This window comes from Narcine bancroftii, chromosome 3 (genome assembly GCF_036971445.1).
Source record: "Narcine bancroftii isolate sNarBan1 chromosome 3, sNarBan1.hap1, whole genome shotgun sequence".
NCBI classification, from domain to species: Eukaryota; Metazoa; Chordata; class Chondrichthyes; order Torpediniformes; family Narcinidae; genus Narcine; species Narcine bancroftii.
In genome coordinates, this window is record NC_091471.1 from 197393669 (window position 1) to 197408977 (window position 15309).

Genomic DNA, 15309 nt, shown 5'->3' on the forward strand with positions numbered 1-15309 from the left:
CACCAACGTTAGGAGGGGCGCCGATCACGAAGGCTGAGAGTGTTCGTTTAAAAACAGATTAAATTAAAATCAGCTCTCTCACACACACAATTATTATGGCCATCTTTAGTTTGCTGGCTCTTGTGAGTCGCCGTTTAATTTGGACTGGGGGCTTCTCAGGGAACCGGCCTCGAACCTCCCCAGTGATTGACTCTTGTATGGGATAAGTTTCTATTTCTCCAAACAAACTTTGGAGGTGCTTCATAAGTAATTATCAAACTGACACCCAATCAGGCAGGCAGGATGGAAGTGGGAGCCGCCAGCGCTATCTGGATGTTGTTGTGGGGAAGCGGGAGACTATGCACTCAACGGCTGGACGCAACGGCGGCCAGGGTGACGTCACCATGGGGAGGGTGAACGCTGACGTCAGGCATATTTGCGGCTGCGCTGAAGCCCGTCGGGGTCCGCAGGACGTGATTCGCACCCTTTCCGCGAGCGACTGTATTTCCCAAACGGTGCGCCGGAGACCTTGGGACAAGTGCAGGGTCCATCCAGGGCTCGGTGACGTGGAAGCGACGCTTGCTTGCGTGGTCGGCTGCTGGCAGTCAGTTGGCTCCGGTGATCTCCAGGATGTGGTGTGCAGGTCACAGGTTTACAACGCGGGGTAAGAGTCTCCTACTTTCTTTAAAAACCAAATCGGCACCTGGGTAGCAAAGTCTCGCCGCTCACGATTGGAATATTGTTTATAAAGGAAGCTAAACTCGAGATTGGTAGGAAAAGTTCATGAACAGTGAAATGGCTAAAAATCTGATTCCTCTTCCAAAATCGAGATAGAGGCAATGTCAGTAATAATATCCATAATAAACAAGCCAATCAATGTCTATTATCTAATAATCGTATAGATTGAAAAACCATATACCGATCAAAACATTTAAATCCTGAAGCAATTGTTTTATATTATGTTGTTGTGTAAAACTCGTACACGTGTAATATATGAAAGCTCAAGTTGGAAGTGTGTCAAAGGTTGATGGTACAACCAGACTTATCAATTATGTGATTTAAGTTAATACTCATTTGCTGGGTTGGGTGTGCTTTGATTCACACCGAGTTCAAGAACAAGAGATGTTTTAATTTATTAAGGTGGGTTTTAAATCACTTTAAAATATACTCAAGTAAAATAATTCCAGAGTTGAATGACTCCCTGACTTCATCAGTACTGAGACTTGCAAAGTGGGCTTTGGGGAAAAGCAATGTTCTGCCCACCCTGTTATCATTACTTTTTAAGGGTTTTTTTTAATGATGTAAGTATGAACAGACAATTTCACTGTCTCCTATGGATAGGTCTGCAAATCCCTCTACATCTGTTGCTATGTCTAAAAAAAAAATTGAATTAAATTCTGCCATCAGAATTTGGAGATAAGATGGGAAAAAGTAAATGGTGTTAGATTTGGTTTGTTGGGACTGAAGCAATCCAAGGAGAAGAGTGGAAGGCAGAAGAAATTACATGATGGATAAATTGTTACCAAACGGTGAAAGATGGTGGTGATGACACAAGAAACAAGGTGATAACAAAGTTGGTGTGGAGGCAGTATATCGGGGAGAAAGAATTATCAAATTACCAAAGGAAAATACTTTGTATGCATGGGATACAAACAAATTTATCTGAAATTATTGAACATGAATCCCGAAACCTGCAGTAGGTTGGAAGATGAAGTATTATCCCTCAAGCTTGCATTGAAGCAAAAGACACTGAAAGTGGAACTGAGAATTATTCGTAGAATGGACAGTGAAGGTTATCTGAGATTACAACAGAATCTGGATGAAGCAGGAAAGTGGATGTAGGAATGGCAGATTGTACAAAATTATGATGTCCATATGATAAGGTAACTAGTCAAAATCTTTTTTTTCTGAAGGTAGGGGTATCTAAAATGAGAAAGCACAGATTTAAGGTGAGGGGAGAGATTTAAAAGGGGATTTGATGGATGCCTTTTTAAACCAGAGGCTGGTGGGTACATGGAACAAGTTTCCAGAGGAAGTAAGAAGTTGTTACAATTATAACATTTAAAATATAGTTGATGCAACAATATAATAATACCAGTGACGCTGGGTTCAAATCCAGTACTCTCTGTTGTTCTTTAAAATTCAATAAAAAAGGTTGAAAGAGAAACATGCCGTCAGAGTAAGATGTCAGCATAGGTTTTCAGTACCTAGTTGGGTAGTGGATGCTTTCCTTGGATTTGCTTGGGTTTTTTTCTGAAGTATAGGTGGGTGATGGGAGACCTTGATTGAGGGATTGGTAGGGTGGACACTCAGAATAATTTCCCCAGATTAAAAGCATCCCACTCTAGAGGATCTATGTCTTAATTAAAGGGGTGGGGGGGGCAGTTTAAGGTAGAATATGCAGGGCAAATATTTTACACTCAGAGTGGTAGGTGCCTGGAATGAGGTCTTGGTTGGATTGTTCTTTGTCAGGAACCTCACCCTTGACCTTACTGCCATGGGTGGTCCTATGAGGAGAATAGCTCCAAACGGCATCACTCTCAGGATCTCAGAACCACACAAGCTGTTCCACCACAAGGCGACAATCCACAGAGAAAATACATGAATATAAAGGAGATGGAGGGATATCTATAAAGTGTAAGAAGCAGAGATTTAATTTGATTTGGACATCATGTTGTGTACAGACCTGTTAGCTGAAGGATCTATTCCTGTGTGGTCCTATGTTCTAGATGTCATGGACAGAGAGGTAGTCAACATCTGCAAGTGGTAGTAATTGGACGACCTTTCAATTGTAATTCTGTCCTTGATGTGCATCCTTCACTCCATCCCACAGCAGTTTATTTGTGCCAGGCTTATTGCCACTTCTGACACTAAAATGGAGAAGACTGTATTCCAATTCAAACATAAAGCATTTGGAACAGAAGCTATTGCTACTGAAATTGTAAAACTACATTGATTCACAAATCTCACTGACTGATTCTGGCTAGGAAGAGGGGCATTTTCCATGGAACCTTAAATGGTGAAAGTTAGTCTAATTTTTGACAATTGCAGATGGGTTTTCTTGCAGTCCCTGCAGGAAGCCATTACCAGAGTCTCATCAATAGTTGTCTCTTAATGGTCAAATAGCTGCACTGCAAATCCAATTGCAAATTTTCTTTTCACTGATTCATAATGGGCATGATCTCCACTGCAAAACTCCAAAAACAAATGGAAGGAGTAATACCATCATATGTGGCCCTTTTCAACCTCACAATAATTTGACTGTCATCTAGGGGAGACTGGAACGATTCCCTCAAATTTAACTGTTTGCAGAAATTCCATGATGGCATATTGATCAATGGGTCTTCAACAGATATACTCTAATTGGAAAAATGTGTCAAATAGGGCTGGTTTGTTGTCACAAAATTTAACTAGATTTTCCGTGCTACAGTTTTGGATTTTGCTTCCAGTGGGAATAAGGCTAATCTTCAGAATTAATGGGAAATTATTCACCCGATGGTGACTATACTTGAGGATCGAAGATAGCCAAATCTCATTGCATACTTTAACCAATAAGGTATAACACTTGTATTTGCACATGCCAAGAGGCCAACTTCTAAGACATCGCTGGTGCTTTCACTGAAGCATACAAGAGGATTGCCCTTGCAATCAACATCTGCAACACAAATGGTCTATTAACCTTCACTGCAGTACTATACTGCTCCCTGACAATAATAGTTGACTGCAAGAATATGGAAAAAAAGGGACAATTTTTCATATCTTGGAAAACACCTCTCAGCAAAGGGAAACATGAATTATGAAATTCATAATTTAAAGTTCAGCCTTTGGCCAAATAAGGAAAAGAGTATTTGAAGACAAAAACCTTACAAGTACACAAAACTCCTGGTTCGTTGCATATTTGTTTAGTTATTGTTTCTTTTAATTGAATCCAATTCATTTTTCTTTACAAGTTCACCAATTCAGCTGCCGAAAGTAAGAATTTTGGTGCATATGTACAATGTGTATGATAAACTCATTATCATGGGGAACTCTGCCTTCCTATTTCAAGACCTAAACCACCCACTGCAGGCACTCAATACACTTGGAAAAAACAACACCAACTTTGCTTCTAAAATGATCCAAATTCACTTGAATTGCCCTTTCAAGATCAATGTCCTCGGTGTTGTTGGCCGAGCAACGTTCCTTTGGCTACATGGGGCACGCTGCGTTAGTCACATGCCCGACTGCAGATTCTAAAAACCGATGTGCTATTCTGAGTTCTGGTGAGCAAGGAGATTATCGGGTGGATAGGAATAAAGGTTCAAAGATGTCCTCAAAGTCTCCTTGAAGAAAAGTAGCATCCCCACCTGCTCCTGATCACTCATTCTGGAGTAGGAGAATTGAGATCCTTGAGTCCATCCATCAGGAGAACACAGAGGCCTTGCGGCAGAAGTGAGTTATCCCCTTAAACAAAAAAAAAACAACTTGCGCAATTGGTTGTTTCCTTGTTGGCCTCATTAGCTACCTCAATCCACAAAACTGGTGGAATTAAGTCATTCTTAATTCTGAGGGTCTGCTAAAGACCTTGAGCCTACAAACCTATTTCAGGTTAAAAATAAATACTAATGCATAGTTTGATCATTCTGTAGTTCCCACTGTAACTTATTGTAGGAATAAAAAGTGCCATTTGACCAAAAGATTTAAAATATTTTTGATGAAAAATATATCTAGAGTTCATTTCATTGAGTAAGTGAACTCTCACCATTATCTTGGAGTTGTGAATAAATGTCTACTTTGTGTTATGTGAACACTTGCAGTTTGACTTGGAGCCTCCACTTCAGAAAACTGTGATTAGTGTTCGTATGCAGATATGTATAAGTAAATTGATAGCAAGATAATATCTACTTGAAGTTAGCAACATTTAACAATGTTGAAAGTTTTATTTTAGAATTTTGATGGATTTTAAATTGCTAATGGTGTGGCGGGGTCTAATATTTTGAAACAACAAATTGCATGAACGTATGTATTTTAATGTCTTTTCCTTCTGCAGTACATAGGTGGCTATGTTCTTTCAACACAGTACAGAGGGGTTCTCTTCGGTCCTTTGTGCATGCAGCAAGATGTGTTTCTTCCTCTTCAGTTTCCCGTATCACAACACACTACACAATTCATCCACGCGATAAAGATGCACGTTGGGAAGGTAACTGTCATGGAGTTGTGATTTTTATGATGGGAAATTTAGTCATGTTTCATTTCAGCATTTAAGATTTTACATTTTATCACTCTACCATCCAGAATCCAGTAAAACACAGCGAGTACAAATTTTCTTGTTTAACGCCATCCAGAATTTAGCTTGCTTTTCCAATATTGAAACAGGTGATAGAAATATTAACCTCGAACCCTTGCCTTTGCTTTTCTCCACCCTCTCCAAAAGGCTTCAGACAGACCCCACTGGAAGTTGGTTTGTTTTGAAGAGAGACAACGTGCATTTTAGAATTCTTATCATGTGACATCTCACAGTGGCAGAATAGCTAACGATGGCTATTATATATGATTAGAATGTTTGCTTATACTGTACGTGTTAATATAGGAAAACAATGCCTTAAATGATTGAACATAGTTATTGAATGTTTATTTGTAACCTTTGCTTTGATCAAGAACAGAATGAAATTGGAGCCTTAAACTTGACAGTTTGATCAATAAATCCTTCTCGCAGAGATAGGAGGTACTAGTTTTCTTTAGTCATAGAAATCATTTTAAACTAATTTATAAGGTGCTGTAACTATTTATAAACTAAATCCTATGTATTGTCTGATTTCCTGCTTTGGACATAAGGTCTGCTAATACATATAATACCACAGCTATCCATAACTACTTCAATAGCACAAAACCCACAGCTTAATTTTCCATCAGATTTCTCTGGTCAAGATCTGGAGATGTTAGCAATCATATTCAAACTGGCACAGAAAATAATTTTCATGGATTGTTATTGCCAGATGCATTGTGTCCATAGAATTGATATATCAATCACTGAAATGATCCTCTGTTGTAATCTTTAAGAACCTTTAACAGAGTCACATGAGTTCTTCAATCCCATAGAAATCACCATAGCTATAAACCTTTTTCTCAACCTTTTTCTTTCCACTCACATACCACCTTAAGTAATCCCTATGCCATAGATGCTCTGATTAGTAAGGAATTGCTTAAGGTGGTATGTGGGTGGGGGGAAAAAAAGTTTGAAAGCCATTGTTTCAATCATACCTAATTGAGTCACGGTTCCATTAACTCGAAAGGAAATGGGCCAAAGATTTCAGTAACAATTGGATCTAGAGCAGTGGTTTTCAACCTTCCTTTCCCACTCACTTACCATGTTAAGTAATCTCTTACTAATTATGATAGGAAATTTAGTCATGTTTCATTTCAGCATTTAAGATTTTACATTTTATCACTCTACCATCCAGAATCCAGTAAAACACAGCGAGTACAAATTTTCTTGTTTAACGCCATCCAGAATTTAGCTTGCTTTTCCAATATTGAAACAGGTGATAGAAATATTAACCTCGAACCCTGATATGTGAGTGGAAAGAAAAGGTATGAAAACCACTGATGTAATTGAAACAAAATGTGACTTTTGTGCTTGTTGCACATGATAGATGATCATAAACCAGTATCATGAGACACGAAGTACTAGGAATATGTAGTCCCTTTTTGTTTATTTGGTTGCACTGGGTGCCTGATAGTTAATTATCCTTCCCATTGAGGTTCAGCTTGTATAATTCATGCTGAACACCTCTCAGACAAGTTTGATGAAGGCGTTCTGTAGTGTGTGGTCGATCCTGAATGGCAGTGCCACATAAACCTGTCTGGACCTTTTGCTGATGTTCAGGATTGGCACTTTGAACATTGTTTCATTGATTTACATCTGAAAATTCCTGTCCAATCATTCAGATTGTTATAGAGTAGAGGCTTTAGAACAGGGGTCTCAAACTCAATTTACCCGGGGGCCACTGGGCCGCATCAGGTTTTCCACAAGAAAAGCTCTTACAAAAACATTCCAATGTTATCAAATGTCTTTATTTTTATTTTTTAACACAAAATAAGATGAAAAAATAAATAAATTAACAATTCATAAGAAAAAAAATAAAATCAATCTGTAATAAATAAATAAAATGAAAATAATAATAATACAGCAGATATAGAAGACTGAAGAAACCACATAGTTGCTGACTGGAGAAATGTAATTATTATTATTCAGTTTCAAATGTCTGTATTAACAGTTCTTTAACCTTTAACTTTCTGAACATGAATGGAACATTGAACATAAACTGTTATGAACATGTCTTCTTCTGCCTACTTCTTACTGCTAGAGATCTGGCAGCGCTTCCTCTTGTATAGCCGAGCCACATTTGGCTTAAGGGAGGAGGCAGTTGAGACCCTCAGTAGGGCTTGAAGATGCTCGTCAGTAAGTCTGGACCTGTACTTGGACTTATTGAAGTTCAAGGTAGAGAAGAGCTTTTCGCACAAGTATGTGCTCCCAAAAAGACACATGGTCTGCTTGAACATTCGGGAAAGCTCAGGGAAACTGGGGAGCAATTCTCTCAAAAATTGCCCAAGCTTGTTTGCTTTTCCACTCACCTCCCTGAACTTGGTTTTGAGTTCAGAGTTGCACTGCAGGTAAATGAAGCACAGGAGGGGCATCTTGCACATCAAAGGAGAAGGGGTCCGCAAAAATTTGAAATGTGGCTCTGTGCATCTTGAAGTCTGCAAGTCTGTGATCAAATTCCTCCTGTAGCTTCAAAATGACATCCACATACTTCTCACCACTGAATGGTGTGCCTGAATCCATGAGTGCCTCGCATGCTGGGAAATGGCAAAGGTTTGTCTGAGAAAGCTGGGCTTTCCATAACATAAGTTTCGCAGGGAATGCTCTCACGTTGTCATAGGCAGCACTGACAAGTTGCCCCTGGCCTTGTAACTTCTTGTTCAGTACATTAAGCTCATGTGTAGTATCAACAAGAAAAGCTAAGTCCATGAGCCATTTGGGATCACTTAGCACGGGAACAGCAACCCCATCTTTCTCCATGAAGGCTTTCACTTCCGCTCTCAACTCAAAAAACCTCTTCAATATGTTTCCCCTGCTGAGCCAACGTACCTCGGTGAAGTAGAGCACATTCCCATAATCTGACTCCATTTCCTCTAAAAAAGCACGGAAACTTCTGTGCTTTAAGCTCCTGGATCTGATTTGGTTGATGCATTTCACAACGACAGACATCACATTGTCAAACTTCAGGCATTTGCTGCAAAGAGCCTGCTGATGGATAATGCAGTGCAGAGCAATGGCCTCCGCCACACTCTCCTCTTCCAGTTTTTTTTTTAACAAGTGCCACCAGTCCATTTTTCCTCCCTGTCATTGAATGCGCTCCATCGGTTGTTATTCCAACAAACCTCTTCCATGGCAAACCAGCATTCTCAATGGCATCACATAGCTGGTAAAATATCTCCTGAGCGGTGGTCTGGCCATGCATTGGAATTACTGTGAGCAACTCCTCTGTGACTTCAAAATTGTCATCAACACCACGAACATAGATTGCGAGCTGGGCATTGTCGGTGATGTCTGTGGTCTCATCAAGAGCGACTGAGTATACACTGAAACATTTTGCTTTCTCACACAGTTGATCATAAACGTCACTTGACAGGTCAGAAATGCGCTCCGCCACGGTGTTGGCAGAAAGGCTGATGTTGCTAAACTGACCTTTCTTTTCTGGACAGACAATACTTGCAGCCTATAATATGCACTTTTTGACAAATTCACCTTCTGTGAATGGCTTTCCTGCTTTAACAATCATCTCACTAACCACGTAGCTAGCTTCGACTGCTGCATCATTCTCTTTCGTTGCTTTCTTAAAGAAATCTTGTTGCCTCACTAGACATGTTTTAAGATTAGCAACCCGGTTGGCTCTCTCATCTCCTTGGTATTTTGCATACTCCTTAGCATGTCTAGCTGGGTAATGATATTTCAAATTGTATTCTTTGTGCACTGCAACTTTCTCTGTGCAAATAAGACACGTCGGGATACCCCTGTGCTCAACAAAGAAATATTGCACTTCCCACTTTTCCTGAAATTGTCTGTGCTCATCACCAACCTTTCTCTTCACTGCAGGCTTTGAAAAAGACATGTTTGGGGCTGTATAATATATATAATTCCACTTGGTGTCACTGTTGCGTTGAAGTTTCAGTGTTTAGCCGCTGCGTCTTTTCCGCTTCTTTTTCTGTCCCGCTGAGCAACAACTTCTGGGTTCAGACTGGACGCCGAAGCGCGTGAAGCGGCCGTGGAAGTTGCGCATGTGCCGCGTGCATATAATGACAAATAGAAAATGCACACAAATATGCTTATATTCGCAATAAGCCCATCCGATGTCCCGCCCCCGAGAGCAGTATACCCCACCATGATTGGTAGGTTCGTTCAGCTCCGCACACAACACTGAAAAGTGCCAATCATATCAAACTCGCGGGCCGCACTAACATTAAACTTTCATATTAAGGCGGGGCCACAAACTATCGTCCCGAGGGCCGCAGTTGGCCCGCGGGCCGCAAGCTTGAGACCCCTGCTTTAGAATAATCTGAAGTTAATTAGGTTGTCTCTGACTGTATACAGATAGTCCCCAGCTTATGACTGTAATGGGGACCAAAGTATCAGTCATAGCTCAGAATGAATGTAATTTGGAATTGTGTTTGCATGGAGTACCAAAGTCTTAAAGCAAACTTTTTAATTGAATCTTTTTTTCATTGTACATTTGACAATAATAACTTAAAGCTTCCCAAATTTGTCAATCAATCTTGACAAATCTTTCCACATTCTGGTCCATGCTTGCCTTGTTATTTGGCATTCCAGAGTCCAGAACTTTGGTGCCGCCATCTTGATTCCTGTGCGCATGCACGGGCCTTCGGAGGATTCACGTATTGGAGTTTGGTTGGCGCATGTGCAAGAGTTAAGCACTCTAATGATCTTGAAATCGCATCCTTAACTCTCACGCATACGCACAGGAATCAAGATGGCCGCACCCAGCCTGGGATCCTGGAATGCCGACAAACAAGGTAAGTATGCGCATTTTGGCTCTTGCATCTCCCATATCCCTATTTAAATTTTTAAAAATTGGTCATATGTGCAGATGGTCATAGTCAGGGACTACCTGTATACAGAAAAGACCATCTTAATGCCACTGGTGGTGCATGCTTTTATTCCTCATTATCTTTCTCCTGCTGGAGGCCCCAGGCCAGATGTTCTGTTAGTTAGATAGTGAAGAAAGCAACAGATGATATCCAGGTCAGATTAGATCCCTAAACTCCAAGGGCTGAATAGCCTACATCTGCTCCTATGTCTTGTGGTCTTAACTGTACCCAAAGTGGCTTATTCTGATTGCAAACATATGCTGGGAATTGAGTGAAAAATTGAATGTGGAAAAGAAATTAGAACTTGTGTTGCACTTGCAGCTCTCTTCAGGATCTGAAAGGCTTCATGAATTGGAAGGCCCCTACTCGAGGAATGTATAAGCCATTGGTGACCATGAGGGTTTGGGGGATCTAATCTGACCTGGATATCATCTGTTGCTTTCTTCACTATCTAATTAAAGAATGTGGGGAAAAGGCAGATAGGTAAAGATGAGCCTATCATCAGATCAGCCATGATCTCATTGAATGGCAGAGCAGGCTGGAGGGGCTAGATTCCCTACTTCTGCTCCTAGTTCTTTTTGTTCAACAAGATTCCCCCTCATTTTCCTAAATTCCAACGAGTACAAGCTAAGAGCTGTTAAATGCTCCTCATATGCTGAGCACTGGCGCACCTCCCCATCCTCAATCTGTTCACGCTTCTGGCCCCCGACTGCATTGGCAGATTCCTCTCCAATGGCATCATCAAATTTGCAGATTATACAACAGTAGTTAGCCTCCGAGGCAGCACTACACAGATAAGATGAAAAATCTCGTGAAATGGTGCGAGAGTAACAATCGGAGTCTCATCATGGACAAGATGAAGAAGATGATTGTGGACTTCAGGAGGATCAGGAACAACCACCCTCCACTGCACATCAACATTTCTGTTGGAGAGAGAGAGAGAGTGGAGAGCACCAAGTTCCTTGGCATTCACTTAAGTAGTGACCTATCATGGACACACATCTCCTCACTTCTCAGGAAGGTGCCACTGCGACTACACTTCCTGAAAAGACTAAAACATGGCAAGACTACCGGCCACTATTATGTAACTTTCTATAGGTGCTCTATTGAGTACATCTGGCCAGCTGCATCACAATGTTTTACGGTCACTGCAGAGAAATAGATGAGACGTTAATCACAGGATTATAAGAGTGGCAGAGGGGGATCACTGGAATCTTCCTCCCCTCCCATTGACGTGATCTACTGGGATCATTGTCTGAATAGGGTGCACAAAATCAATGAGGGCCCCTGCACACAGCATCTTTCACCTGCTCTTGTGGGAAAAGAAATACAGAAGTATCAGGTCTGGCACCACCAGTGTGAGGAACAGCTTCTTCCCACTGGCATTGAGAATGCTGATTGACCAAAGGAAATGCTCACACTAACCATCTGAGACTTGTATTCATGAAATAACATTTATTATACAAATGTATACTTGTCCTGCATTTGTATTGATTTTCTGTATGTGTTGTATGTCTGCGTGATTTGCACCGAGGACCAGAAAATGCTGTTTAGTCAGGTTGTGCTTGTACAATGAGATGACAGTAAACTTGACTTGATATGATACTCCTTTCGTTTTATCGTGTATCTAACAATGATTGTTGCAAGGTTCCTTGGAATTTTGATGGATTGTCTTCAGAGTGACTGTGAAGCAGGATCTACTTGCTACATTCTATTGAATGCAGTTTATTGGATCTCTAGGTTATGATTTCTCAGAATTCTTTACCCATTTTTATTTTGATCTTGTATGTTACATTATCCCATCATTCAAGGTTACAGTGGAACCCCATTATAATGTGATGGTTCAAGTCCAAAAAAATTGAATCACCCAAAAAAAAGCAGGGTTGCACTAAATCAGGGTCACAAGAAACAGTGTTTTCAAAAAAAAAGAACACATGTACAATACCTGTATTTGAAATCATCTATTTTAAATTTCTTACAATCGTTTTATTTCTTTAACAAGCGATTGAATGTTTGTTTCCTGAACACAGCATGATGCTGGCTGCGAGCAAAATCCAAAATGCCTCTGAGCTGGAGGATTTTTATGTGATCCACATCCTGGGTCTCCAGACATAGCCTACGTTGCTCAATGACTTCAGACACTTTTAGGGTTGGGGTGGAGGCTCCTCATTGTCATCCTTCTGTGGTTTGGGAACCGATGCTATAGTAACATTATGGACTATCTCGGAGTCCGTCAGATGCTCATGTGTCAGGATTGTGTCATCGGCAGAACACCGGTTGTGAAAATCCTCCTTGCTAATTTGCAACAGCCTCCATGCCTCACCCACCTCTTCATCTGTGAAGCTGTAGATATCTTGGTCAACATCATTTTCCTTGGTGGATTGTCATGATGAAAAGGCTGGACTTGGACCTTCTCCAGCATTTTTCCCCCACACACTCTGAGCTGACTCCTGCCCAGACCTTCCCACCTAAGTGGCAAACTTCCTTAATGTTCGTGCTTTTCATATAATTTTATAGCATTGTTGATTTGTCTGCAATTCTACAAATTAATTCACACCTATGTTCTGCTTGAACACAGAGATAATCCTCTGATCTAGGGGCTGGATCTTAGATGTAGTATTCTTTGAGGTAAGAAACTCTGATCTTTGTGGCTTACTAGGTTGGCAGCTGTTGGATGTGTGGGACAGTTGTCAAGCAAAAGAAGAGCTTTGAGCTCTAGCTTTTGCTTATTCAAATGAGCATGGACAGCAGCAACAAAAGTTTTCTAAAACCAATCCTCAAAGGTAACGCTGGATCATCCAAACATTTCTACTATGCATGTACTCGAACGGTAATGACTTCACATTGACCTGGTGGAAACAGTAGGGGGAATAAAATTTGCCAATCAGTGTTTTTTGTGTCCCAGTCTTGTTAACACAAAGCAAGAATGCCATGCGATCTTTGTATTGTTTGAACCCCCTTCACCTTGCTGGGCAGCGTGTGGTCTGGGATTATCTTGTAGCAGAGGCCTGTTTTCTCACAGTTATACACTTATTCTTCGAGGTAGCCACCTTCTTCCAAGAGATTCTAGTTCTGCCAAGTATTCGCTGGCAGCGGCACTGTCATCTGAGCGAATTTCTCCAGGCACTAACACTTGTGAAATCCCGTGATAGTGTTTAAACTGGTCTAGCCATGTATTGCTAGCTTTGAAATGTGAGGTTTCTCCATTGATCAGCTGGTCAAACTTCTCAGCTTGATCTTTGAGAATAGGTCTGGAAATTGGAAGGCCTTCTGAACGTGCTTAAATGAACTACTCGTACAGGGAGTCATCAAGGCTGACATCTTTAGCTATTTTCAGTTTGGCCTTTAGTTCTACCTCTCCCTCATCTTTCCAAAGCGATGCTTTAATTCTGAGAAAAGCAAAATTTAGGTATACTGAGGTCACGTGCAACTTGGGTTTGACTTTTATTCTTGATTGCGTCAAGGGGGTGAAGATTATCTTTCATTGAAAAATATTTATTTGTTTTAATGGTGGATTCCATTTTGATCTGAAAACCATTTAAATTCCGGAAATATGGGGGGATAAAGAAGGGGATTTGGTGGCTGATCACTTTATATCCGGGTTCACATTAAATCGGGTTACATTAAATCAGGGTTCCATTGTACATCTTTGTTTTATTAATTATTAATAAGATCTGCTCCATCCTCAGACTGAGGATGATTTGGAGCTTTCACACAACCACATCTTCACTGTCCACAAGTTGTAAATACATTCCTGTTTCAATGTGTATCTGTAGTCAGCATTATTTTTGGAATTTGCCCATCCTGCTCTGCTTCTTGTTCAAATTCCATATCACTACTGATATATTGTATCAGGTCATTCTTCTATAATATTAAATACCTATTCTGATTTGAACATATTCTAGTTGTATATTCAGTTAATCTGTACTATTATTTGAACAATCTTTTGATGTGTTGCCCTTCTAGTAGGGATTAAGACAGGTAAAACATGACTATTTAATCGTTGCACTTGTAGGTTCAGCCATTAATTTGGGGATTGAGTTCAGGAGTCGCAACTCAGTAAATCTCTGGTGAGACCTTACTTACAGTAAAGACCTCATTACAGTAAAGATGTGGAAGCAGTGGCGAGGATTCCTGTGAGATGTACCAGGATGTTGTCTGGATTGGAAAATGTCTCTTATGAAGCATGGTTAGAAGAGTTGGGGCTTTCTCTTTGGAGTGTAGAAAAATGAGAGGTGACTTTTTTAAAACGTTATTTATTTGAGAAACCATGAATAATAATACAAAGTACAGTCAATAACAACATTTTTATAAGTATATATAAATATATAAAAAACAAAAAATATGTTAATAATAAAAAAATATTTTAAAATAAAATCAAATTAAATTCCCACCCACCCTCCCCTCCCATCAGCCAGCTCTCTTAAGGAGAGCCAAAAAGATATGAACAAAAACTAACAGTATACTAGTTCAAAATACATCTAAATGGAAATATTCCAAATATGGTAGCCACTTGTTAACAAAAAAGTCATTATCATGCAAAACATGTGTATTTTTTTCCTAATAATACAAGTTTTCAAATAGTTATGTCATCGCATTATATTAATCACCACATTATCTTTCCAAGTAGTTGCTACACATTTTTGAGCAATGGACAATGCTAGATATACAAATGCAATTTGAAATTTATCCAATCCTAATCCCCTTAAAGGAATCATATAACCCAGTAAAAAAATGGATGGTTCTAATGGTAACTTAAAATTATACAATTTTTCCAAAATTAATTTGACTTCTACCCAAAATGGTTGCACATACATACAGGACCAAACAGCATGTAAAAAAAGTTCCCACACACATACCGCATAGAAAACAGGAATTCGAATTACTAAAACCATATTTTTTCAATTTCTCAGGAGTTAAATATAACTGATGTAAAATAAAAAAAAAAATAAAAATAATTAGCCATTCCATACCGCGCATTCGTCAATCTAGTAACACCATCATAACACGTATTCCGCCCCACCCCCACTCCCAATATTCTTCAGGAAAAACAAAAGTTAAGTCATTTTCCCATTAAAACAGATTTCTCCCATTCCAGCTTATCCATATTATCTTGTCATACTTGATACATAACAGAAATATAGCCCTTTTTTGGTATAGAAGAAATCAAAGACTCAAATT

At 39.9% G+C, this 15309-nt stretch overlaps 1 protein-coding gene across 3 annotated transcripts in view; it reads left to right on the top strand.

The window, feature by feature from the left end:
- Positions 1 to 421: 421 nt before the first annotated feature.
- The window catches only part of etfdh (electron transfer flavoprotein dehydrogenase), a 102023-nt gene continuing 87135 nt past the window's right edge, over positions 422 to 15309 (top strand). The window contains exons 1-2 of one of the 3 annotated variants that reach the window (XM_069926238.1): positions 422 to 643; positions 5009 to 5158. In XM_069926238.1, the coding sequence (XP_069782339.1) occupies positions 610 to 643; positions 5009 to 5158 (184 nt within the window). In that variant the 5' untranslated portion in view covers positions 422 to 609. The remainder of the gene's footprint in view (positions 644 to 5008; positions 5159 to 15309) is intronic. The other 2 variants (XM_069926237.1, XM_069926236.1) reach the window with 2 other exon arrangements.